The sequence below is a fragment of the Aythya ferina genome (assembly GCF_964211825.1).
Source record: "Aythya ferina genome assembly, chromosome: 3".
NCBI lineage: Eukaryota > Metazoa > Chordata > Aves > Anseriformes > Anatidae > Aythya > Aythya ferina.
This window is the reverse complement of record NC_140298.1, coordinates 114,837,804-114,861,781: the sequence shown is the minus strand read 5'-3', so window position 1 is coordinate 114,861,781 and position 23,978 is coordinate 114,837,804. Positions and strand designations below refer to the sequence as shown.

The following is a 23,978-nucleotide window of genomic DNA, read 5'->3' as shown; positions in this document are numbered from 1 at the left end:
TTTGCCACGGTGTCCCTGGCAGTGTCCTTGGCTGCCCGGGCAGCACTGCAGCAACCCCCCAGCACCTCTCCCCGGTGCAAAGTGCAGGGATTTGGCACAGCAACATCAAAGTTTTGCAAACGGCGGAGCTGGTCCTCATCCCGGAGCAGTGGACAACTTGCTCTGCCTTTTTCACAGCTGGGGCTTGTTCCCCAGGCTGCTCCCTGCTTTGTCACTGTGTCTCCGTGGTGGCAGCCAGCCAGCCAGGTTGACACAAGAGCCCCTATTGAGCGGCAGGGACAATCCTGGCCCTGCCGGGTGCTGCGGCAGGCGGAGCAGCCGCTGCAGCAGGCAGTGAGAGGCAAAATGGCTCTGGCTGTGCTCTTGGCAGCGCTCCTGGGACTTGTTATTGTTAAGTGGTTTTTGTTTCAGCCGAGAAACCCGAGCTGCCCTCCTTGCATTGGGAGCTGGATCCCGTGGGTTGGAGCCGCGTTCCAGTTTGGGAAAGCTCCCCTGGAGTTTATAGAGCAAGCCAGAAGCAAGGTAAGGGTTTCGGCGGCATGCCTGCCTCTGGGTGTGTGTGCTTCCTGCAGGGGGGAAGGCGAGGAAAAACTTGTGTCTGAAGTTTCAGCCTGGCAAAAGCGATCAGCCCTTTCCTGTCACGCATTGTAAGGTCGGGAGCATTGAGCTGGTGAGGGCTGGGCTTTGTGTCAGGAAGCCTGCTCAGCCATGGGTCCGAGCTCTGTGCTGGAATCGCCCTGCTTGGACTCGGCTCCGCTGCTGTTTTGCTTGCGCAGTCTGGCTACATGTTAATCATGGTTTCACATAATTCAGGCAGCCCTGTGGCTGGGACCAGGAGCCTTATTATTTTTGTACCTAAACGTAGGAGACACTTCTCAGCATCAGCTAGCATCCCACAGCACTCAGGAGAGGCACAGGCATTCCTGGCAGGCAACTTGGTCCTCCTAACAAGTGTACCAAAGATGGTTGTGAAGATTTACCCACGGAGAATGTGCCTTTCTCTCTGTCTGTCTATACAGCAAGAGCCTAAACAATTCATTTCAATTAGATACCTAAATTCTGGACAGCTAATATTAACTGACATAAAATCCATGTTCCTGTTTTCATTCGGTGATGTTGGCACCTGCTACTGATGCAATATTTTCAGCCCCAGGTGTTCAGTACTGAAGGACCACACGGCCCACTACTTGCAAACGCTATCTAAAAATGAAACAGCTCTAAAATCCTGCAATTTGACAAAAGCACTAATAAACATTGGATGTTTAAAATCTGCTTTCTTTTTTTTTAACTATTAGATTTCATATTTATAAATACTTCTTTGCAGTTGTGGGTGTTAAAAACTCAGAGTGTTAAATGGAAACTGAGGTCCAAGTATAATCAGCTGAATGAGGTGTAAGAAGAGCATCACAAGCTGTGAACATTGTAATAAAGTATATTGGGTGCACCGTAGGGTTGTATTAATATGTTTTTCTTACATCTTTCGTCTATGCATAGCATGATCAGTATTTTTCATTCATCCAAGAGCAGAAATTTCAGACTGAAACCTCATTTAAGTCCATTCTCCTACATTTCAGGAACCGTGTCATATAATACTTTAAAAAAATGATCAACCCTCGCTTGAAAAACTGTCATAATGCTTCTTTGGCTCTTCTGTTACGAGGCTATTAGAGCAGCTCCTTGTTCCATTGAAAACATATCCTGGTGGCAGCCAGATTAAACTGTCATTTCCAGTGCAATCCCCTTTGGGGACAGATATTTTACGATGACATAAGCTTCCTTTAGTTGCTTTTTTTTTTTTTTTTTTTTTTCCCTAGGAAGCTGTTAACAAAGTCTCTCAGATTAAATTTTTAAAAGAAACCAGACAGAAGCGTCCTGCTTGAAGGTTCATTTACATCTTGAGTGAGCAAAACTTCTGCACGTTAAAGAACACACTGAAGTACAAACACACACTTGGCGGCCCTGGCTCCTCTGAGTTTGTTGTTGATCTCCCTGTGGCCCTGTAGGCCATGCTTGGTGCTGTGGCAGCTCCTGTTGTGCAATACCTGAAGGACTTCAGAAACCCAAGGGCCAGCATTTGTTCAGACAGAAAATAGACCAAGAAATATTTTTAACAAAGGGAAGCTTGAGATAAGGCAGAAAGAGAAGACTTTTTTGGTTTTGTTGTGTTTTTTTTTTTTTTTGGTTTGTTTGTTTGTTTTTTGTTGTTGTTGTTTTCTTATAGTCTCCTGCTTCTTAGCGCCTTTCTTTCAACTGTTTCCTTAGTCCAGCACTTCAACATCCTCCCACATGGTGACCTGCCTCCCTCTCTGTGCTGAGGCCAGGACAGACAAGCCTTTTCCTGCCTGCTCCTTTTTAAAGGACTAAGCGCTGCCTCACAGTGCAGCCAAATAAAACAGGTGCTGCCTGCCAAAGGGGTTGTTACCAGGCATTGCAAGGGTTGCAAAATACATCTGCAATAATTTCAAGCTCTGTAATACTGCCAGAAAAGGGTTAAGTGTCCTTAGCACGAGCAAGCTGAACACGAACAAGTCTGTTCAGAAACAGGCTTCAGGCAGTGTGAAAGCTCCCCAGCTGCGTAGGAGTGGTACTGTCAAAGGAGACTTTCACACTTAGAAGCTTACTCTCATAGATTAGTCCTTCAGCCTGCCACAATGGCATTCTTTTTCTGTCCTGAAGGGTTAAACAGTCTCACTGCTGTCTTATTTTGTGCCTCTCCTTCACTGCTTCTTCCCTCAGGTGCTGGGGCAGCACACCAGATTTCCTTTGCTGCCAGCCCGCGCTTTGCTTGAAGATCACTGCCTCTGTTTTCCTCCTATAGAAGAGTATGTGGGCTGGGAGAATTGTCACTTTCCCCCCCATGTGTCACGAGTGGCTCTAACAAAAGCAAAATTCCCTGCTCTAATAAAATATTTCATCTCTGGTCTATTAAAAGATACTACCTCTTCCTCCTGAAGCCACCCGGCTTCAATTTCAAACGCTGTTTGGTGCAGTGTTCCCTGTTCATTGGGAGTGCCTTGGAGACCCTAAATGTGAGCGGAATTTTCATCTTGCTTTCTCTGCCTCTGTGTAGCAGCAGGTCTCCTCCTCAAGCCCTGTTTCACCCAGAGCAAGTAGGTGGGAGTGCAGTGGTGACAGGCAGTACCCCTGCTCCATCGGAACCCGCCCGTAATGCAACAGTGTCAAATCCAGAGCTGCTTGGCAGCTTGCTCCAGCAGCTGATTCTCTTACATGAGAAAATGAGGATAATTACAGCAGGACAGATGACAAGTCTGTTTATTCAGGTGTCTGGCTCAAGCAGTGGTTCTTGGTAGATGCACACCCAGATGAGCATATGCTGCCTTCTGCTTTTCCCTCCAAATTTCTGGCTGTCAAGAGTTTAGGGACTTGATAGGCTGGGATTTGCATCCAAGTGATCTAACTACACTAGCCTAACCCCTTTTGTTACCCTGTGCATTTTGGCTTCCACAGCATCCCGTGGCCCTGAATCTGTAATTTAACCAGGCACCTCGTGAAGAAAGTATTTTGCCTAGCTTTAAACCAGCTAGCTTCTAGTAGGTGCCCACTTGATTTTGCGATATGAGAAACTTGGAATCATTACTCTTTTCTTGAAGTTTCCATACTGCTGTTCATCCTCCTGTGCATCCCTTCACATTTTCTATCTCAATATATCCCGTCCAAGACGGAATGGGCAGAGACACCTGTTAAATTAAAGGTGTGGGCACAAGGTTTAGATGCTTGCTGCCCTTTCTCCACTCCTTTCCTAGGAAGATGAAAGCTCTCATTATCACTTGCATAATAGATCTTGGAGTCATGTCAGAATGTGATTCTTCTGGTACTTCTGTGATGTTTATCTTCACAGTTTGCTCTAAACTCCCAAATATCTCCAGACTATCATCAAACTTTTCATTCTTCCTTGTAAGCCCTTTAGTAAAATGTTTAAGGCCACTTGTTTTTATCTCTTTATAGAGAGCACTGGGCTCTCCTCCAGTACATCCACTACCTATCTTCACTAGTCTTCACTAATGCTTGTAAACATTGGAAGAGTGCTGGAATGATTCAGTGAAGCTTCCCAGCTCCTCCCTCAGGAGCATTTTAGTAAGGTGTCATGTTTGCCTGTCGTTCTGCTGGCACTGGGCGTGATTTAACAGATCAGGTAGGTAGTTCTGCAACTGCATATGTCAATCCTTCTAGAAAATTTAATATTTATTACTGATTGACCAGGCACTTGGTTAAGTAGTTGCAAGCCTGTTACATTTAATACATTATATTTAATACTTCCTTTGAAAATAGTCCATCACCCCCTAAAGAAAGGTTCCAGGGTGAAACTTTTCTCAATCTGATACAATTGCGAACTGATGCTTCTCCCTCCCATGGTTTCTTTACACCTTGAGCATTTATCAGACTCTGCAATACACTGGGAGACTCCTTGCACCCAATACGTTCAGAGCAGTGTTTACTCTTGGGGGGACATTGCCATTAGCAGCTCAATCCTCAAACTTTTTCCAGTCTGCTGTATTTTAATTGTACATTTAAGTTATCACATACTATAGTTATTAGTGTTTTCCTGCATGACACAGAATTCTGCTCTCTGAAAGACGTGCCTTTGAATATCCCCCATCACTGTGCTATTCGACTAAGCCGACTTGTTCTGAAGGTCCTGTTTGGAGCTTTCCAATTTTAATTGTGTTTACTACAGGTTTAATTTGAACTATTTAAAATAAATGGCAGTAGACTGGATGGGATTTAACACCAGGTTGTTCGTGTAGGTGTTTACAGGTGAGCTTGGTGTCCAGCTTTACCAAGGGGCAGTGGACATGTACCTCATCCTGTCCAGTGGAGCCTAAGGACGGTCTGGCTCACTTCATCATAAGAGGTGTGCTGTAGCTGGTGAGCTGAATCAGGCTTTAGGCTCCCCCCACCATAGAGACGAGATCTCCATCGACTGTGATGGAGCTTGGGCATCTTCCTCACATTTAATCACCTAAAATACAGAAATGCAGTCACAGAATCACAGAATCACAGAATTTCTAGGTTGGAAGGGACCTCAAGATCGAGTCCAACCTCTGACCTAACGCTAACAGTCCCCACTAAACCATATCCCTAAGCTCTACATCTAAACGTCTTTTAAAGACTTCCAGGATGGTGACTCCACCACTTCCCTGGGCAGCCTGTTCCAATGCCTCACAACCCTTTCAGTGAAGAAGTTCTTCCTAACATCCAACCTAAAACTCCCCTGGCGCAACTTAAGCCCATTCCCCCTCGTCCTGTCACCAGGCACGTGGGAGAACAGGCCAACCCCCACCTCACTACAGCCTCCCTTGAGGTACCTATAGAGAGCGATAAGGTCGCCCCTGAGCCTCCTCTTCTCCAGGCTGAACAAGCCCAGCTCCCTCAGCCGCTTCTCGTAGGACTTGTTCTCCAGGCCCCTCACCAGCTTCGTCGCCCTTCTCTGCACCTGCTCAAGCACCTCGATGTCCTTCTTGTAGCGAGGGGCCCAAAACTGAACACAGTAGTCGAGGTGCGGCCTCACCAGAGCTGAGTACAGGGGGAAGTGTCTCAGTCTAACAGTGTGACCGTAATTGAATAATTAAGTTCATTTGGAGGTAGTTACTAATTCAAATTTTACTTTATTTGAAAATTCATTTAAATACATTTTACTGTTCATTTTAAAGGTAAAAAAAAAATATCAAATTTAGAAAGAAACAAACACAGTGCAAACTCCCTGACTTTTACCAAGCCTGATGCTGTTATCCATGAAAACATAAAAACACTTAGCAAACTAGCTGTTATTAAAACAATATTTTATTTATTATCACCCAGAGAGTTTAAACATTCTTTCTTTCTTTAATAATTTACAGTTGAAGGACACAATCAAAATTCAAATGATGTCAGGAAGAATCTTTTTCTTGGCTTCAAAGAGCTTTTGATGGAGCAGGCTTTCGAATACAGACCCAAACAACAAAAGACATGGTTGAAGTCAGTGACATTAGCCATGTGGGCAAAGTGGATTCAAAGCTTTTCAGCACTCCAAACAGATAAACAGAAAACTTTTTAACACTCTTGTCAGCATTATAACCTGCAAGAGAAAATCGAGTTCCTTGATGTGGCTAGAGACCATGAAAGCCCCAAACCACTCAATTTGTGCAATAACTTTGCCAAAAGACTTCTGTGCAGACAAACATCAGTGCTGGGCTTTTGATTTCCATCCAAGGCTTCTGCCTCTGAGCAGCAATCACCTTCACTGAGGAAAAGACAGAAAAAATGCTTCATTTCCTAATTTTGATTTGTATGCCTGAATCTTACAGCCCGTAGATTGTGCATGCTTGTTTGCTAGTTTGAAGTATCTACAAGTATCAGTGATCTTTTTCATAATGGAAGAATTCAGAGGTAAACGTGTATTGCTGAAAGTTCTGAGAGGACTCTAAGATATTAGATTAAGGGAAGAAGTTTAAGAGAGAATAAAAGACTGTTTTATGCTGTCAAAAACCTTCCCTGAATATAAAGCTTAACAAGCTCCAGCTAATCTAAGAGTTTGTTAACTGTTTTGATTAATCCTTAAGCACTGTACAAGAAAGATACCATTATTAGCAGACCCTTTAAACTAGGAAAGGAAAAAAAAAGTTAAAAGATGCAGAAGTGGGGAGTTTTTGTTACAAAATCATGGATTGAAATAGATAGGATTATGGGGTTTGTGATGTGGGTACTTTGCTGTGGCAGCCAAGGGATGCTGTAGATTTCCATCACTTGGTTCTTTAAATCCAGGTGGGCCATACTGTTTGAACTGTAAATCAAACGTGCCATACTGCTCTCAGGGAGGGAATCTCTTCTCCTCAAGAGGTCAGGCAGGCACCTGTAATGTCACCAATCTGTGAGTCTGCAGATTTTGTTCTGATGCATCTGCATCTTCATGCACTGCTGAGCCAAGGCATGCAGAGAGCCGAAAGGAGCAGCTCCTCTCCCCTGACCTCCCCACAGGCTTGTCTCCTGCCAGGGCTCCCTTAAAACGTGTTAGCAATGAAGTAAAAGTAACATGAAGTCTCTCTCTCTTCCAGCACGGGCCTGTATTCACAGTATTTGCTCTGGGAAAACGATTTACTTTTGTGACTGAGGAAGAGGGAGCTGAAGCCTTTTTTAGTTCTAAAGACTTAAATTTCGAACAGGCAGTACAACAAGCTGTTGAGAATGCAGGTAAGTGAGCTCTTGCTCTTTTTTTTAACGGGAATCAAATCTAATTGCCCAGGAATGTTAAAGGCCCAGTCCAAAGCCCATCACCTTTTTGATCATGTCTTGAATGTCTGTCTTAACCCATGACCATGCTCCAAAATTCAGGGGAAATGGAATTCCTTCATGTAGCTCCAGCACTGCAAGTCTGTGAAGTGATTTGGGTTCAGTCACAAGGATTCCGAGGTTTCTGAACCAGGGACAATTATTGTCTTGTCGTCAAGCAGCACCTTTCAGAGATCAGGTCCTATCCTGCAGCCAGACACCCCACCCATGTGTAACAGGTTTGGAGCAATAGTGTGTTGTCCTCTCACGTAATTTGCGAATCAGTTTGTCACAGTGTTTAGTTGTTAACCTGTAGTACAACAGTCATCTGAAAGGGCTGTGGTGTATATCCCATTGTCAGTGGCATATTCCATCAGCATGTGTCCTCATATCTGTGGAATTGCACTGACAGGAATTACTTAAACTAATTTGATAATTCGGGGTGTGAAATGAAAGAAAAGTGGGCAGAGAGACTAAATCACAGAATCCCTGAGGCTGGAAGGTACCTCTGGAGTTGATCTAGTCCAAGCCTCTGCTCAGGGCATGGTCACCTACAGCAGGTTTCTCAGGGCCCTGTCCAGCAGGGTTTGGAGCATTCCCACAACCTCTCTGGGCAGCCTGTTCCTGTGTCTGACCACCCTCCCAATAAAAAACTTTATGTTTCAGTGGAATTTCTTGGATTTCCACATGTGCTTGTTGCCTTTTGTCCAGCCACTGGGCACTGCAGAGAAGAGCCTGGTTCTATCTTCTTTGCTGCCCCCACCATATATTCATATGATGAGATCCCTCTGAGCCTGCTCCTCTTGAGGCTGAGCAGTCCCAGCTCTCAGCTTCTCCTTGTATGACTGAGAGGATGTGCTGTAGCATAAAGACCCAAACTTTTTCTCACTGGGTTCATTTAATTTCCATTTCAGCTGTTTTTGTCCATGTAGAGAGTGCGTGTGCATCTCTGCACATCCCCACTGAAGCTGGGGGGAGCTCTGTTGATTACTGGTTCTGGGACTGAAGCCAGAGACAGGAAGATATTAGACTGGTAGAAGCCAGGGGGCTCACCTAAATCTTTACAGGGTGAGAACAAATGTTTCTGGGAGTTTCACTCCAGAAAAATGAGGGCTAATGCACTTAGAGTCACAAATTATATGAAAAATTTTTGATTCTTTTCTTTTGGTGAATACTTTCCAAACTTTTCTATTTCTTTTCGTATTTAGTTTCTGTTCCTGCAGAAGCCTTTTATCAGAATCACGGTACCCTGTACAGCATGATGAAGGGAAAAATGGGTCCTTCTAATCTGCACATGTTCACGGGCACTTTGTGTAGGGAACTGCATGAGCACATGGGACACCTGGGCACCAAGGGCGCAGGAGACCTGAATGACCTGGTAAGGTAAGGGAAATTACAGCTCTAATGCATGGCTATCCTGTGTGGGAGCAGAGATGTTAGAATAAAGCAGGTGGAGCTCAGGCCCGCAGGTCGTAGGAAATCTGTATCAGGATGCTCATTGCTCCCAGCTAGGAGAAACATTTGAATTACTTATGTTGAAGAAATAGCACAGCTTCTTCAAACAGTCTCGTTTCCCAGAAGATGGGATGAAAGCTTTACGTGTTCATAAAGAGCAGACAAAATGCTTCATCTTCAGCAGGATAAAAACTTCCCGTGTGAGCCAAGCCCTGCCCTGTTAAACAAGAGCTTTGCTGTTGACTTTGTGGTGCTGGAACTTCATCCTTCATGTAAAAAAATCCCGTAATTGACAGTTTCATGGGACAAAAACACAGCTTTTAACTCCTCCTTCCTGAGCACATTGAGGAACACCTGTACCTTGCCTGTGCATCAGGACTACCAGTTGAACATTGCCTCTGGTGTGGAGCTGTCTCTAAGACCCCACATCCAGGTTGGCTTTTGCTGGCATAATGCTTTTTCTGCATAATACATTTAAGATACAGACTTGTGCTGCAGGTAAAACACTGAGCACCTGTCAGCTCACTTACTGCAGTTTTGATTAATGGGAGAAGAAAGTGGGGAAAAGGGGCTTTGAAACCTCCCATCTCTCTGTCCCAATGTTCTCAATAATGGGGTGCAAACCTCCACATCCCGTGATGTTCCCCCTCTGAGATCAAAGTCAGATCTGTTTCTTGTGAAAAACTCATCAAATGGGTAGCGTGCTACACCACTGCTTGTTCAGCTAGCATTTGCTCACCTTTTCTTGTTATTCTGTGATTCTGTGATTATTCGCCCGCCTGAATCCATCTGTGGGCTTTTCCCTGGGCTCAAGTATCTGAGGGCAGGGACGGATCTGTTCTGTGCCACAGCAGCACCTGCACAGCCCATGGGCCACAACAGTTGCATCCATAGAGCCAGCAGGTGGCTCCAGCTTCCCTGTGATCTCTAGAAAAGCAAGAAAGCAAAAGCTCTTGCCTGAAATACACTTTCAGAAGTAGCTGGAAGCCAGAAAAGACTGCATAAGGCTTTTGTGGAGCTAGAGTACAGATGAAGGGGCCTGGGAAAGGATCTCGGGGTTTGCAGGATAACAGGGTGAGACAAAAATAAAACAGAAAAGCGTCATTCTGTACAGCAAAACTGCAGCCAAAGGAAGGATTTCCCTGGGTGTCTGGTTGCAAAAGGGGTTGTTTAATGCTCAGGAGGTCCACGTAGCTAACCTGAAATGAGAGGGGTGGTTACTGGGGAGAACGGGACCTCAGCTCCCAGAGCCTTTCTGCCACTGTTCAAGTACCAGCTGTTGAAGTTTGGCCACGTTCAGGGGACTTCCCTGAGGTCTGTGCATCAACCAGCCCCTGCTTAAAATCTGTGACAGCTGTGAGTGAGGTGTGGACCTTGTGGCAGCTCTCCCATGCTGTCATGGCACAAGTCCCCCAGCTTCTTCCCTTGCAGTTGAACGCTCTGCACCCTGACGTAGGGCTGCTCCAAGAGCTCTCCCATCTCCTGTAAGTCACAGGGATCTCGTCCTTGCAGGCACGTCATGTATCCAGCAGTGGTGAACACTCTGTTTGGGAAAGGCATCTGCCCAACAAGTCAGAGCGAACTCAAGGAGTTCGAAGAACATTTTCAGAAGTACGATGAGGACTTCGAATACGCTTCTCAGATGCCAGAGTGCTTCCTGAGGTAAGGGAACGGGGCTGATAACTGTGGTGTGCCCATTATGGGCATTTTGCTTGCTGGGATATCAACCGTGAGGGACGTTCTCCTGGAGGGTGCTGAGCTGTCTTTAGCAGTGGTGCATCCTTGGCTCATGCAGGCCTTCAGCTGGATGCCTCAGAAAAGTCCTGGCCTGGTCTGATCTATTTCTTCTGGCATAAATTGGAGGCAGCCTTGCTCAGGGGGGCAAGGTCCAGGTGGACCTGGCAGGGAGCAGCAGAACAGGGCAGAGGGGAAAGAGCTGAGCCTAAATGTAACTCCCAAGCTGAGAGCATCTCCAGTGAGGCAGCTCTCTGCTCTTCCTCACACCTTTGTTATTTTGCTGGCACTCTGCCTGCAGGTTACACAGCGGCACCGTGGCAGAGCTCACCTTGGGTAGAGGCAGCCAAAACCCAAGGAAAGAGCTTGCAGAGCCCGTCAGTGCTCCTGGGACCATGACAGCACCTTGAGCACCTCGCAGCCACCTTCAGAGAGAACTGAGGATGCTCTAAAAAGAGACCTTTGTTTTCTCAGAGAGGATTGTTCTTGAAAACATTGACCTAAGCGGTCTGTCCAAAGTCAGAATGAAACCTCTAGTGGAGTAACTGTGAAAATCCAGGGGTTTCAAGTAACAGGTCCTGGCTATGAAGGTCTCAGACGTGCTGTTCCTCACATCAGTCAACACCACTGCCAGGCAGACTAACCATTCATCAACTGGCTGCTGCCTAGGGGCTCTTGGAGAGAAACCAAGGAGTCCTTCTCATGGAAAAGGAAACGTTGGTTTGTGCTGCCTCGGTTAAGTGCTTCTTGTTTGTTGCTTTTCTGTACAGGAACTGGTCTAAATCCAAAAAATGGCTTCTAAAATTATTTGAGAAAGTAGTGTCAGATGCTGAAAGGACCAACCCTTCAGAGACCACGTCCAAGGTAAACATCCGAGGCTAAGAAAAAGATGACTTTGCTGCAGATTCTGACTGAAGGAATGAAGGGCAGGATTTATTTCTGTACTGGGAGAAATGTACCAGACATCTCAGCTTTTATAGATATACCTCAACTGCCCAGTATTGCTGTTTCCTACATAGGTCAGAGCCATAATTCTTGAGCCGCACTCCTCAATTTAGTTTGCTTCTGAGGCTTTACATCTTCAGGGAATTTTACACCAAGGGATCAGCGCAATGACCCGTAGCTAGCCTCTGGTATCGCAGTTACAGCGAGCAGTTGAAAGAGGTGAAGGAAAGTCTCTTTGGTTGTTTCTCTGAGGGCACTGGGCTGTGAAATTTCAAAACCTCACATGTACTATTTTAAACCTTGGTGTAGACTGATTAGATCCTCCAGCAGCCAGATTAGTGGGGAAAAAAAACAGATAACTGGATTGGAAGCCAAGTACCCTAAATATTGATTGTGTCAAAGCCATGATAAGTTGTCCCCCTGGTTATTCTCCTTAGCTATGGCAGGAATTCTGTCAATACGGCTGACAAATGCGAGGGCGGACTGGCCTGGGAGTCTTGATCAACTGAATGGTTACAGAACAGATTGTTAAACAAACCAAATTTTATTTAGACTTTAAAAGCTTCACATACTGTGTTTTCTTTTGTAAAATAAAACAGAATGATGGAAAGAAACTGGGGGCTGGAGAGGGAACGGTGGGAGGTAAGAAGGTGCAGGAAATAGGAAGCCCATAGCGTTGTAGGGAATTTGGAAAAAGAGTGATCATTTTTTTTATTCAAGATCAGCCTTTTCCCTCTGAAAACCAGACAAGAAACTTTGTCTTAAATGAATGGTTGGGTTACATTTAAGGAAATACTATAAACAAAAACTGGGGCTAGAGTATTACACAGTCGCTATAATCTCAAAGCTATTAAAGTCCCTGGTTAGGTTGCTAACAAAGCACCTGGAACTCTTTCATAACTCGGGGCTTTGCTGATAGATCAGACCATCTCTTCATAGCAGTCACCTCTTTGGCAGGAACAGAGAGAACATCTTCGTTTCCTTTCATTCAGTCTGTTCTATCCAATGTGTAGGCTCTTCAAAAGACATGAGCAGGAATTAAAGGAAAAAAAAAATTCTTTTTTCTTTCTTGCACATGCAAGCAAAAATGGAGAGTGAGGAAGTAAGATCCCCTGCAAACTTTAAGAAAATGGAGGGCAGGGCAAGTATTCACATGGTGCCTTGACTTCTTTTGGCCCTCTTCCTATGAGTCTCACTTTCATCTTTGTGCTTTGTGACTGCAAACAACCCATAACTAACCTTATATCTCAGTGATAAAACAGTCTTATGTCATATCCTTGAATTCTGTTAAGCTCTGCCCTAAACTAGATTTTAATATGTTTTTGGAAATACTATTTATTTTGTAACAGACTCTACTGCAGCATCTCCTGGATAATTTACAAGGAAAACATCTGGCTCCCAATTATGGTCTCCTAATGCTCTGGGCTTCCCAAGCAAATGCTGTGCCTGTAAGTACATCAGCTAGAAAAACACCTTGCCTGTTCAAAAGCCTGCATTTGGGAAGCAAAGAGTTTGAACCAGAGGTCACACACGCTGCATGTATTCCAAGAAGGGATTATCACACCCACATACATCTCTACAAACATACTCAGGTTGCAATGTCACAGAAGCAATGACAAGAAAAGCTCTTCCCGTACTTTTCCTAAATTATAATCTCCCTTATCATAACATTTGGGGAGCATGTATCTCATAGCTATTAAGGTCACAGTCTTCAGCTGTGAGAAGCATCTAACTCCATTTTGAAACACGGTGGCTGTATTATCTGTTTTAAATATTCTATGTAAAGAGTACCAGAAGTGTGATATAGGGGAACTTCACCTGTGGATAAATCCCTGAGTGAATTTGGGTCTTTTGCTTTAGGGGATCTGCTGTACAACTTCCAGCGTTGCTTCAGGGCAAGAAAAACAATAGTTTGATTTTACTGCCACTTAAGTTTTCTCCACATTAGGTATTGATTTGATGGATTAATGACACAAATAGATCTATACTAACAAGCCCAATATATCTAACGCAGCGTAAGCTGACCGAAGACATTTATAGGAATTTCTCAGATCAAAAATCCATAGCAGCAAACACATCCTTTATTTACTGTGACTACTAAGCTCTTTCCAGCACAGTTATGCCCTTTACAGATGTGACTTAGGAAAAAAATGATAGTGAGTTATTTTTATATGTACTCCTATTGGATATATCTGTGGGTTTTGTAGGTTGGGTAATGCTGCAGTTTACCCCAAAGGAACCTCATCCATTTCAGTGAGGTTTCTGTAGATCCGCACGTTGGTACAAGTGCGAGGCGTAGCCTGCTGTCTGTTATCAGGATAACTGACATTCCTTCCATAACACTATCATTACTTACTTCTGTAATATTCAGCTCTAAATAGACATGCAGATATTTCGCTGTTTCTCAGAATAGTCACAAGCCACTGCTCCGGTGACGGGCATGATGAAAAGAAGCCTTTCACCTTCCAAGGGGATTTTTTAGAAGCAAGTTAAACCCTATTAAACACTCTCATCTGAAAAAATTCAGTTCTCCCTCCATGCAGTGAAGGCAGTGTCCAAGCTCTGTACATGAAAACTAAGCTACCAGATTTGTGTTGCAGAAGGAGAGCTGTGTCCACGTGGGGCTATTTGGGAAATAGCAGAGTTCTCAGCCCTCACCAGCACAGATGGCCCGCAACCAGGTCTACGTGCGGGCTGGGTCTCCCGCTGGCTCAGCAAGGGAGAGGCTCCTGGCAGTGCTGCAAGGCCTTCTGGTTTCATCCTCCTTAAGAGGATTTACTCCTTTCCTAAATTTCTTGATTTTCAACTTCAGTGCACGATCAGTTAGCAAATTATTTCTAAAGGGGATATACTACTGCTTCTTTTGCTGATAATTAAAACTTTTCCTGTTTTTTTTTATTATTATTATTATTATTATTATTATTATTATTATTTTCACTGTGACAATGCCCTGCAAACTACTGAACCTCATTTCTGTTAATCTTAGTAGGAATTTACTATTTATTTTTTTTTCTGTTCATGCAGCTAAATCTAATCACACACAATGGTTTAATAATTCATTGTAACACCTAGTTACTTGAAATTAATGAAAGGATTCTGTGTTTCAAAGCTCAAAGCCGGAGCTGTATAATGCTCACTGAAGATAAGTACACAGCAGATGACCAGACCTAATCTCCCAGGATCTGAGCCTGTAGATGTACAGCTCCCTGTGTGCCCCAGCCACAACAGGCACATCCAGACATTGCAAATGTTGTCACCTGCCTCTGATTTGCTGCAAAGATACTGTAATTCTGTTCTGTATTCCTGAGTTAAAGTACTTTCATCTCTGTTTAGATTGCATTTTGGACCCTTGTTTTCATCCTGTCTTATCCTTCCATTTACAAGAAAACCATGGAAGACCTGACTTCTGTTTTTGGCAAAGCAGGTAATAAATCAGATTACATCCTTCTGGAACCTCAAAATGATTTATTCCAGGTTGGCCCAGCACATGGCACGCTTGGTTAGTGGCTGGGAATAGTGAATGTTGCTGCTCAGGGTACAACCAAAGACATGGGGTCCAGCTCTGTGTGTTCAGCAAATGCTCTTGACTTATCTTTAAGCAAAAACAGCTTTGGTGTTAGTAAGAGAAGGTAGAAAAAGAACCATGTGTACTTGTGTCTTCCTTCTACACCAATCCCTTAGGCCTAGTTTTGTATTAACCAGTTTCATGCTTTTATTGTGCAGCTCTGATAGGGTCAGATGAGGTCTTTCGATTCAGTTGCTTTTCATTGTGTGATATTCACCAGCTATTCTGTGGAAAAACAGGCCAGGAACTCTTCTCTTTTCTCTTATCTGAGGCCAGTTTGTCCAGCGTGATTCACTGCCACATGACTAATCTCTTTCCTTCAAAAAATAGTCACCTGCTGAGTGCAGTCATTCACACATCCACTCCCCTGAACCATGCTTAGAGTTTCTTGGAAGACTCCTAGTTGACATGGGTCAAAACCAAATTGGGTAACGTGGATAATTAAACAATAAGGACAATCATGAACTAGCCTGTCTCCTGGCTCTAATTTATTTTCTAGTGTTAACAGGCCAAGAGTTCAGCCATGGCTCCTTATCTTGGTGCTACAATCCCTGAGATTTCCATTCAGTGTCCTGCCAAACTACTAAAAAAGACTGGGGATGCTTAACTTTCAATGTGACCTTTGTTTGGTCTTTTCTGACCAGTGCCATAAGTACAGCCACCACAGATACATTAAATTATTTTCAGAAGCTTTTCTTACCAATGTTGGGCTGTTCATTTACTTAGAAATGTAAAGAAAATTTTTGGTGAAAACAAGGTCCTAAAGTCTTGAAGTCAAAAGCAATTATTGTCAGCATGTATCAAAACAAGCATGAAATACAATTTTTGCAGAGTCTTCTTTCTCATGCCACAACAGGTAAAGATAAAATAGAAGTCTCTGAAGAGGACCTTAAGAACCTCCCTTTTATTAAATGGTGCACTTTGGAAGCCATACGGCTGAGGTCTCCGGGCGCAATCACCAAGAAAGTTGTAAACCCAATAAGAATTCAGGTGAGAGTTGGAGTTTTTGTTGTTGTTTGTTTCTTTGTTTCTTCAGAAGGGTGCTTTGTGATTCTTCTAGAAAGATCCCTCTTAAAAGATCTAGATAAAGTTAAGATAGTAGAGATATTCCACTGTCTCACATGATATTCTCTTCATCTTAACAAATTTATTCATCATCATTAATTTAAACATTATTAATTTAAGTGTGGTTTTGCTTTTCTTGCTCACAGTCTTACCTTCAGCTATGAACTAAATTTAAACTGAATTTAATTGAATCAAGAGATACAGTCAGAAGGTATACAAAACAGGAACCATATACAGCAAATACAGTAGAAGGAACCATAATTCGGTAACTGATAAAGCTTCTCTACTGTTTGTTCTCTTCACTGCCATTCAGAAGGAAAGTGCCAGCAATCAAGCGTCTAACAAATAAATGCTTGAGGGAAAAAACACTCTCTTAAGGAATCGGCACTCTTGCCCATTTAAGAAATGAAGTCCCACAGAGATCTACTGTCATACAACTCTTTCTATGAATTTCTTTGCATTTTGAAGGAGATGCTGAACAAAAGGTTTAGAAAAAAATAAGTTCACGTGGTACACTCATACCAAGAAGCAGGAAAGACAGAAATAATGTTTCTATTATTTCCACACGTGAAAAACTAAATTAGAACAAAAATAGCCTTTCCAAATTCTCCGCTGTTTAGGCCTCCCTTAAGAAAAAAGTGGCAGCAGCAAGAAGCTTCAGGCATGTCATATACCCACCGTGGCTTTACCACCTGCACCAGGAATTGCTGCTGATGGAAGAGATGCACTGAGGAGAGATTGCTTTGTGAGCTGAACCCGTGATTTTCTCTTTTCTTCAGTTTTTTTTCTCCTTTTCAGAATTTCACCGTCCCTGCAGGTGATATGTTGATGTTGTCTCCGTATTGGCTGCACAGGAATCCAAAATACTTTCCTGACCCAGAAATGTTCAAACCTGTAAGTTGTCACTCCTAATGTGGGTGTTTTGCCGTCTTTTCTCCTCTTTGCCTATTTCACAATAAAAGCACAGGGACAAATTGGCTTCAAGTTGGGTATTTCCCAGCCACTGGAGGGTGGCCTCATGTGCAGAGAATGTGTGCACAGACAGGAGGGGCCTCTAGGGGTAAGCAAGACTTTAAAGTTCAGTTATCTGTTCCAGATATCACTTGGTGATATCATTTGTATCACTTTGGGCTCGATTCAAAGCCCACCATAGAAGGACACCACTGACTTCAGTGTGGAAACAAGGTCCACGTCCTCTCCTCTCCCTGGCATTTGTTTGTGTAGCTCATCTCCATGTACTTACCCAGGTTCACTGGTCCTTCCAGTCAGATGATTTCTGGTACGTATTAGCTCAGCTAATTTAGTAGCTCATCTAGAGTTTCTTGCTTATTATTCCACTCCAGGTGGCCGTGTGGGCAGGCTTGTAGCTGCTCTTTTTAGCACCATCCTCTACAGAGCAGTTTGTCTTTTTTTAGAAATACATCAAGGAGTAATTCAAACAAAATTCCCCTTCTAGCAAACTCTTCACTGATTTGAAATCCCTCATAACTGTTCCTGCCTCTTTGAAACCCCAAGCAGAAACCCTGATGCAGTGACTTGTTTCTCTAGTAACTTCCTAAAAAAACAAGCTAGCTTGTTGTTTAAAACTTGTACTTCTTCCATGAGGAATAGGGCAGTTACCCTTGGATATTGTCATTCCAAATTGTATTGCCTTGTTTCATCACCTCAATTTTTTTTCTTGCTTTTATTAGATTTTCATGCTAACAGATTTCCTCTTCAGAAAGCTCTAAACAGCCCAAGCTGAAAAAATTCCAAGATAAACAAACAGAAGATTGCAGCTTCTCTAAGGGTTCCATCAGAAGCGTTAGCCACAAAAAAAATTAGCGAAGTTACTCGAAGGTCTTGGTAGAGTTGTGCTGAGTTTCTGGAGGCTGGCATAATTTGTCACCCAAAATTCAAAAAATGTATTTCTGTCAGTGTCAGTCCACCCAAACTTTAACCCAATATTGCCTTGCTGCTCTTGTTATCTGTTTTTTCTTAAAACCCTCTGGAACAAGGAGCCCTCTGGGCACAGACAGGCTCTTTTTGTTAGTTTTGAACCATTTTCTCACACACTGGCTTGCACCTGAGAATGAAGCTGTGTAATCCTCACATTTTTCTCATACACCTTGAATTTTCCTGTGCATAGCACCTGAGATACGGCTTGCCTGAAAGATGCACGAGTCCTTTGTGTGCTGTGATACAGCTTGGTGGCTGAGGAAGGGCACTGGCTGAAGAGCTGCTTTGAACTTGTGTGTATTTAAAAGGAGGTCACATTTTTGTAGGCATGTCAATAGCTCAAGAAGTGGGATTTAAAACAATGGGAATGTATAGAAAGAATGATTTTTTGTGTGGATTTAGAAAACTTCTCCAGCACTTTGAGGCAGCTGTGTATATTTCAAATTGAACCATCATTTGTTTACCTGAGTTATTGCTGACATTTGAATACAGACTCTAACGCTAACAGGTTGAACTCAAAAAATGGCATTACTGCAACTTTGTATTGAGGATTAGCTGTTCAAGGTCATTTTTAGCCCGGAGAAATAAAGTTAAGCTTTATTTATATAAGACTGATTTGGAAAAAAAAAGTTTCTTCCCACAGGATCGTTGGAAAGAGGCAAATTTAGAGAAGAATGCTTTCTTGGACAGCTTTGTGGCATTTGGAGGAGGGAAGCATCAGTGTCCAGGAAGGTCAGTGAAACAGCTGGGGTTTATTTATTCCCAAACCCTGCAGAGAACAACCCTCTTGAACTGGGCTCCCCTTACACTTGGCGATACAGTGTTTTCATTGTTTTGCTTTGTCAATGTTCTAATGTTCAGTATTATCTGGACCTTATTTAAACTAATTTGAAAGTGGCTTCATTCCTGGAAAAAGCAGGTTAAGCCACGATGCAAAAGCAGAACCTGAGACTAGTGTACCAAGGGATATTCCCCAGGGAGAAAAGCCTAACTCTGCTGCTGCTGGAGGCACCTTTTCATCAAGGGAGTTGTTCCATGTACAAATATGCCACTTCACAGACACAGCAGGCTTTTAAGTCGCCATAAACCACTTCCAAACTAACTTTACAATTCTCTGGTCTGAGACTCTCTTTCCATCCTCCATGCCATTGCCATTTTTGCTAATCTTCAAATGTCTTAAATGGCTCCTCTCTGTTTAAGTCTCTCGTCTTTCCATCAAGGCCCACGCAATTGTACGATGGCTTAAATTGCAGATCCTGTCTCCTCCATTCCCCCAGCAATGCCAGCCTCAGTGCTTCCTGCATTCCTTCTGCTGTTTTCTCTGTGGTCCCTCTTCCTGGAACAAATCCCAGGGAGCCAGCTGCTCCTTGTTTTCTGTGTTAAAACATCACTTTGCTCAGTTCTCTGCCTTCAGAACCTGGTCTGCTCTAGGCAGCAAATAACCAAGATTCCTTAAAACAGGTCGTTTTAATCCAAGAGTCCCACGTGCAGCAAAGGAAGCCAGAGGGTGTTGGAAGGAAACAGAACCTTGAATCTGTACCCTATAGCAGGCTGGACATGAGTGTCAGATAAATTTTGTGAAGACATTGTATACATAAGTAAAATGAATAAATCTGCATCCACTCTTTTGGCTTAACAAAGTAAAGCCCTCACTCACTGCTGTACCTCCATGGCTTATCCAATATTCCTGAGCTAAATATGAGCTGAGCGCAGCCTCATTCCCAGCAAGGGCAACAGCAAAAGTCACAAGAGGCATCCACAAGTAGAGGACAAGCTGCAAAATAATGTTTCTGAAAGCTGCTTTTTTATATACACTGACCTATTTCTTTGTTCAGGCTGTTCTCTGGACTCCGATAACATCTCTAAAATAAATTTGTGGTTCAAAAGAAAATGGTAACATTTCTACTTAGACAATGGATGGAGAGTCTTTCACTTGCTGATAGACAAAAAGTCCTTTCAAAGCCTTTGGCAGGCCACATGGTATCACACACCTCCACACTCTCTGGTGGTAATTCTGAATAATAATGTGGTAGTCCTGGAAGAAAGGAAATTAAATGAAGGGATGTATCCAGATCCCAGGTTGCAGATGTCCGTGGTATAGCTGAATGAAACAATGTTATTTGAGGTTTCAGATGAGCTTTCATTTAATTCAGTACTGGTATTTATAAATGAAATGTATTAAATATTTCATTTTCTCTACATATTGCAAAATCTTATCATGAAATCAAAAGCTAATGTAATTGAACTGAAAGCTAGAAAATAACTTGTTAAATAATCTAGCAAACTGACACAGGAAGAACTCCCACAAAGCCATTTCTGTACCAAAGGGAAAAGTGGAGCTGCTAGTCTAACATGACTTTTGTCTAACCAGGAGACTGGTTGCTGGTGCTTATCTTGCATGGATCCATCCATTGTCTCTGATCTTACACTGACATTATAAACCCTTCAGCACAAGGGCTGTGATTTCATTCTCAGCCTCCATTTACTGCAGGATCTCAGTGCCCAGCTGGGCTCCTGGGTTGCTGCAGAACACAAGTACACAGCAGTGCACTGGGGACAAGACTTGAGAAAGTGCATCTTGGTCGGCCCCCTTGTCACTAAATAAAGCAGGAAGGCATCTGTGACTCAGAGCTCCTAGAGGAAAACTGCTTTAGGATTCGGTTATGAATATGAAAGGCAAGCGGGGACTAAAGGGCAGTCAACTGCAAGAGAGCTCACGGATTGTGCTCAGTACGACATGGACAGGGAGAGAGGGATGCACTGGGACACTGCAGTCCTGCCTCTCATTCCTGGTTCCTCCTGAGCTCTCCTTCTGACGTGTGGTACCCTCCATCTGCCTCAGCGTCTCTGCAGAGGGGAGAAACAGCAGCAGCCTGTTTGAAAAAGTACTTTGAGATCTCGGTGGGCTGCAGGTGCAGGACCAGAAGCCCTGGAGCACCATCAGGAGCCCAGGGCGGCACCATGCAAACAGTGCAGGGACTGAAAGGAGCCCCCTTTGTTGGCATCGAGTTTGGGCCAGCAAGTCCTGCCTGGCTGGAGCTGGTTTCCATTCCTGTAGCTCTGCACTGCTCTCTCCTGAGCTGAAGGTCACCAAGAGCTCCCCATCTCAAGGTAATTGCAATGTGAAATCACAGAGATCATTTGGGTCTCAAGCTACGCCAAAACAAACAAGCATCCTCCCACTCCGGAGCACGGGGCAGCTCAGTGTGCAGATCTGAACAGCTCTGCAGAAGTTATCTTGGGTCTTGTGGGACTTATTAGCTCCCTCTTCACACCTGCCGGGCCAAATCCAGGCAGATGCCACGTGCAGTCATGTGCTCTTCTCCCTGGTGAATTCCCCAATAGCTTTTTTATCTGAGTTTTCCAGCATCTCTCAGATAATGGAAAATAAACTGTGTAGAAGAGTAAGGTAGTCTGACTATTTTAACTAACTCTTTAAGACATATGGCTAAATTCTGCAAATGAGTAATCCCCTGACCTGGCACAGGTACACGCAAGTGGCTGAATGCAGAAAGTTCTTGTACGTAGTGACATTAAAAAATAATAGCTGAGAAGAGTTCGTCTGTAGTTATCTGAAATCTTCTCTGCACTGACTAAGAGCTTTCTGAGCATGTTACAGAAAAAAAAAAAAAATCATGCCCTTGGGTTTCATGCTGCATTCTAATGCTGACACATTAAGTAATAACTCCCGCTGTCACATCTCCTCTGATGTCATCAGGCTCCCAGCTGTATTATATAACTTTATATAGCACAATTAGTCATATAGCCTTTTCTATATTTGACTGGCTTCTCACTCCTAGGAAGTTATTTTGAGTCAGCAAGTGTTAGAAGAACATAAATGTTTACACAGTGGAAAAAAACCCTAATGATAAGGAGCTGTTTTAAAATAGGGTGTCAGAGGGATAGAGTTGCTCTAAAGTTTCACCAGAAAGCAGGGGCAGCCGCTACATTCATGTTCTGCACTGAATAGTGAAGCTGAACAAAGCCACAGCATTTTTGCCTACTGCAGATAAACCTACAGGCAGAACTGAGACATGGAATGTAAAATGTATAAAAGAGAATCTGTTTCTTATCTGATAATACCGCAAGTGTGATCATCAGGCTGGATATCGAACATCTTTCTCTCTTTTCTTGCAGGTGGTTTGCTATCATGGAAATCCAGTTGTTCATTGTGCTGTTCCTGTACAAATACGAATTTGTGCTTTTGGATGCGGTACCAAAGGAGGTAAAAGATCCGTGTATTTATTTAACATTCCACACCTTTATATCCTTCATTCACCGTGCTCAGCTGAACAGCCATTCTTAACTGCTTATTTATACTGAAGCAAAATGCTGAGAGAAGCATTTAAAAACATGTAAGAAATAATTTGATCTTCACTTTTACTCAGAAAACCCAGAGTAACTCCAGTGATCTAATGGGGCTGTGCTGTCTGTACAAGAATGCACCCCTGAGAGTGTTTTGTCTCATCATTGCCTAAACATTACAAGAGGTTTTATAATTACTTTCTGCCATTCACAAAACCAATGAATATGGAACTGGATTATTAATACGTGAAGCAGGCATGAAAGCAGATGCAGCATTCTCAGTGCTCTTCCGTTACATATTGAGTGGTGGAAGAAAAACGATTAGGGTAGGGCTGAAGGAGCAAATGCAACACAGAGAGGTTTTACCATTAAGAGAGAGTGGCGTGGTCACTCAGAAGTAATTTCCTATCCCATTTGCAAAGTGTCCTTTCCACTTTCCAAAACTTGTGGTTCCTCACAAACACAAAGTGCTGTGGAATGAACGTGTCTGCTGTCACAGCCTAAGCATGACACTCGGGCCCTGTTGCTTAACTGTCAGGGAGAAGAGAGAGAAGTTAGGAGTGGTCTGGGCTTTGTTAGCATTGCCCTTTGGGCTAAAAGTTGAGGAATTCTTGAAGAGAGGTTGATCTCACATTCCCACCAGAACAGGGCGGAAGGTTGCCTCATCCTGACTGGTGGTGTGTTGCCATCCCAGCTCTCGGTGGAGTTGTTTGTAAATCGGGTCTGCACCCACAGGCAATTATGCTGGTGAAAATATCCCAAACCATTAGAGTTTCTTAAGATCTCATGTGTCATCCTCTGTCAGAGGAAGTGGAATAAAAGTTAACGAGTGGCTTCTGCAAAGCCAAGAAATATTCTCAGTATTTGGTCTTGACTCTTTCAGGCCAAAGCTCCAAGAATATGGTAATATCTTAATATTACAGCAAGATGATGGCTCCTTTAACTGAACTAACTTCATGTTTTTACTGATTCTCTTTTTGCAGAGCCCTCTACATTTGGTGGGGACACAGCAACCCATGGCACCATTCCGGGTCCAGTATAAATGCCGGGAATGAGAGCGGCCCAGTACTAACTCACCTCGCTTTGCCAGCCCCGCTGAGCTGCTTCTCTACTCTCCATGTTCAAATAGGTTCTCTGCCATAAAAGTCCTTAATTTCAATTTTGAATGCTGTACATACTCTGTGTATGCCATGACAGTACAGTCATATCTGGGCTCTTTTTCCTGATTGCCTGCCTCCGGGTATTTAAAAATCAAGCTCTGCTGCATTCGGAATTTGTGGGCCAAATTATTTGCATTCTTTGGTAGTCTAACGGATACGCTAAACTCACTCAGCAAACATTCAGGACAAAAAATGGCTACATCTGGAAATCCAGCATGGAAGTTTTGTTAGAACCAAGAGAAAAACAGGTCCCTTGTGCCAGGTCACTGCTTCCTGCGGGTTTCTTCAAGCCAAGGTGAAGGTGGTGCCTCAGGCTAAGAAATCAGTGGTAACCCTGTGGTTCCCAGGCTTTGCTGTGCCCAAAAGCCAGGAAGGTGCTGAGCAGAGACCTCTGGATCAGATCCTTGGCCACCATAAAGTAGCATCACTTATGTCCTGTTGCTTGTGTAGGTCATGGAGGATCTGGTCTACCCTGCCTACAATTGGGGCCAACATATTGCAAATAAAATGCATTAATAACAGAAGAATGTCAAGCATGACAAATA

General features: G+C 43.5%; 1 protein-coding gene across 4 annotated transcripts in view; it reads left to right on the top strand.

The window, feature by feature from the left end:
• CYP39A1 (cytochrome P450 family 39 subfamily A member 1) overlaps window positions 1-23,546 on the top strand; it is a 34,652-nt gene extending 11,106 nt beyond the window's left edge. For 3 of the 4 annotated variants that reach the window (XM_084514417.1, XM_084514418.1, XM_084514419.1), the window contains 12 exons: window positions 412-522; window positions 7,053-7,188; window positions 8,475-8,649; window positions 10,234-10,383; window positions 11,226-11,319; window positions 12,750-12,848; window positions 14,734-14,824; window positions 15,822-15,955; window positions 16,829-16,924; window positions 18,612-18,700; window positions 22,106-22,193; window positions 23,257-23,546. In XM_084514417.1, coding sequence (XP_084370543.1) covers window positions 412-522; window positions 7,053-7,188; window positions 8,475-8,649; window positions 10,234-10,383; window positions 11,226-11,319; window positions 12,750-12,848; window positions 14,734-14,824; window positions 15,822-15,955; window positions 16,829-16,924; window positions 18,612-18,700; window positions 22,106-22,193; window positions 23,257-23,328 — 1,335 coding nt within the window. In that variant the 3' untranslated portion in view covers window positions 23,329-23,546. Of the gene's footprint in view, window positions 1-411; window positions 523-7,052; window positions 7,189-8,474; window positions 8,650-10,233; window positions 10,384-11,225; window positions 11,320-12,749; window positions 12,849-14,733; window positions 14,825-15,821; window positions 15,956-16,828; window positions 16,925-18,598; window positions 18,701-22,105; window positions 22,194-23,256 lie in introns of all 4 variants that reach the window. The other variant, XM_084514420.1, reaches the window with a different exon arrangement.
• The last annotated feature ends 432 nt before the right edge of the window (window positions 23,547-23,978 follow it).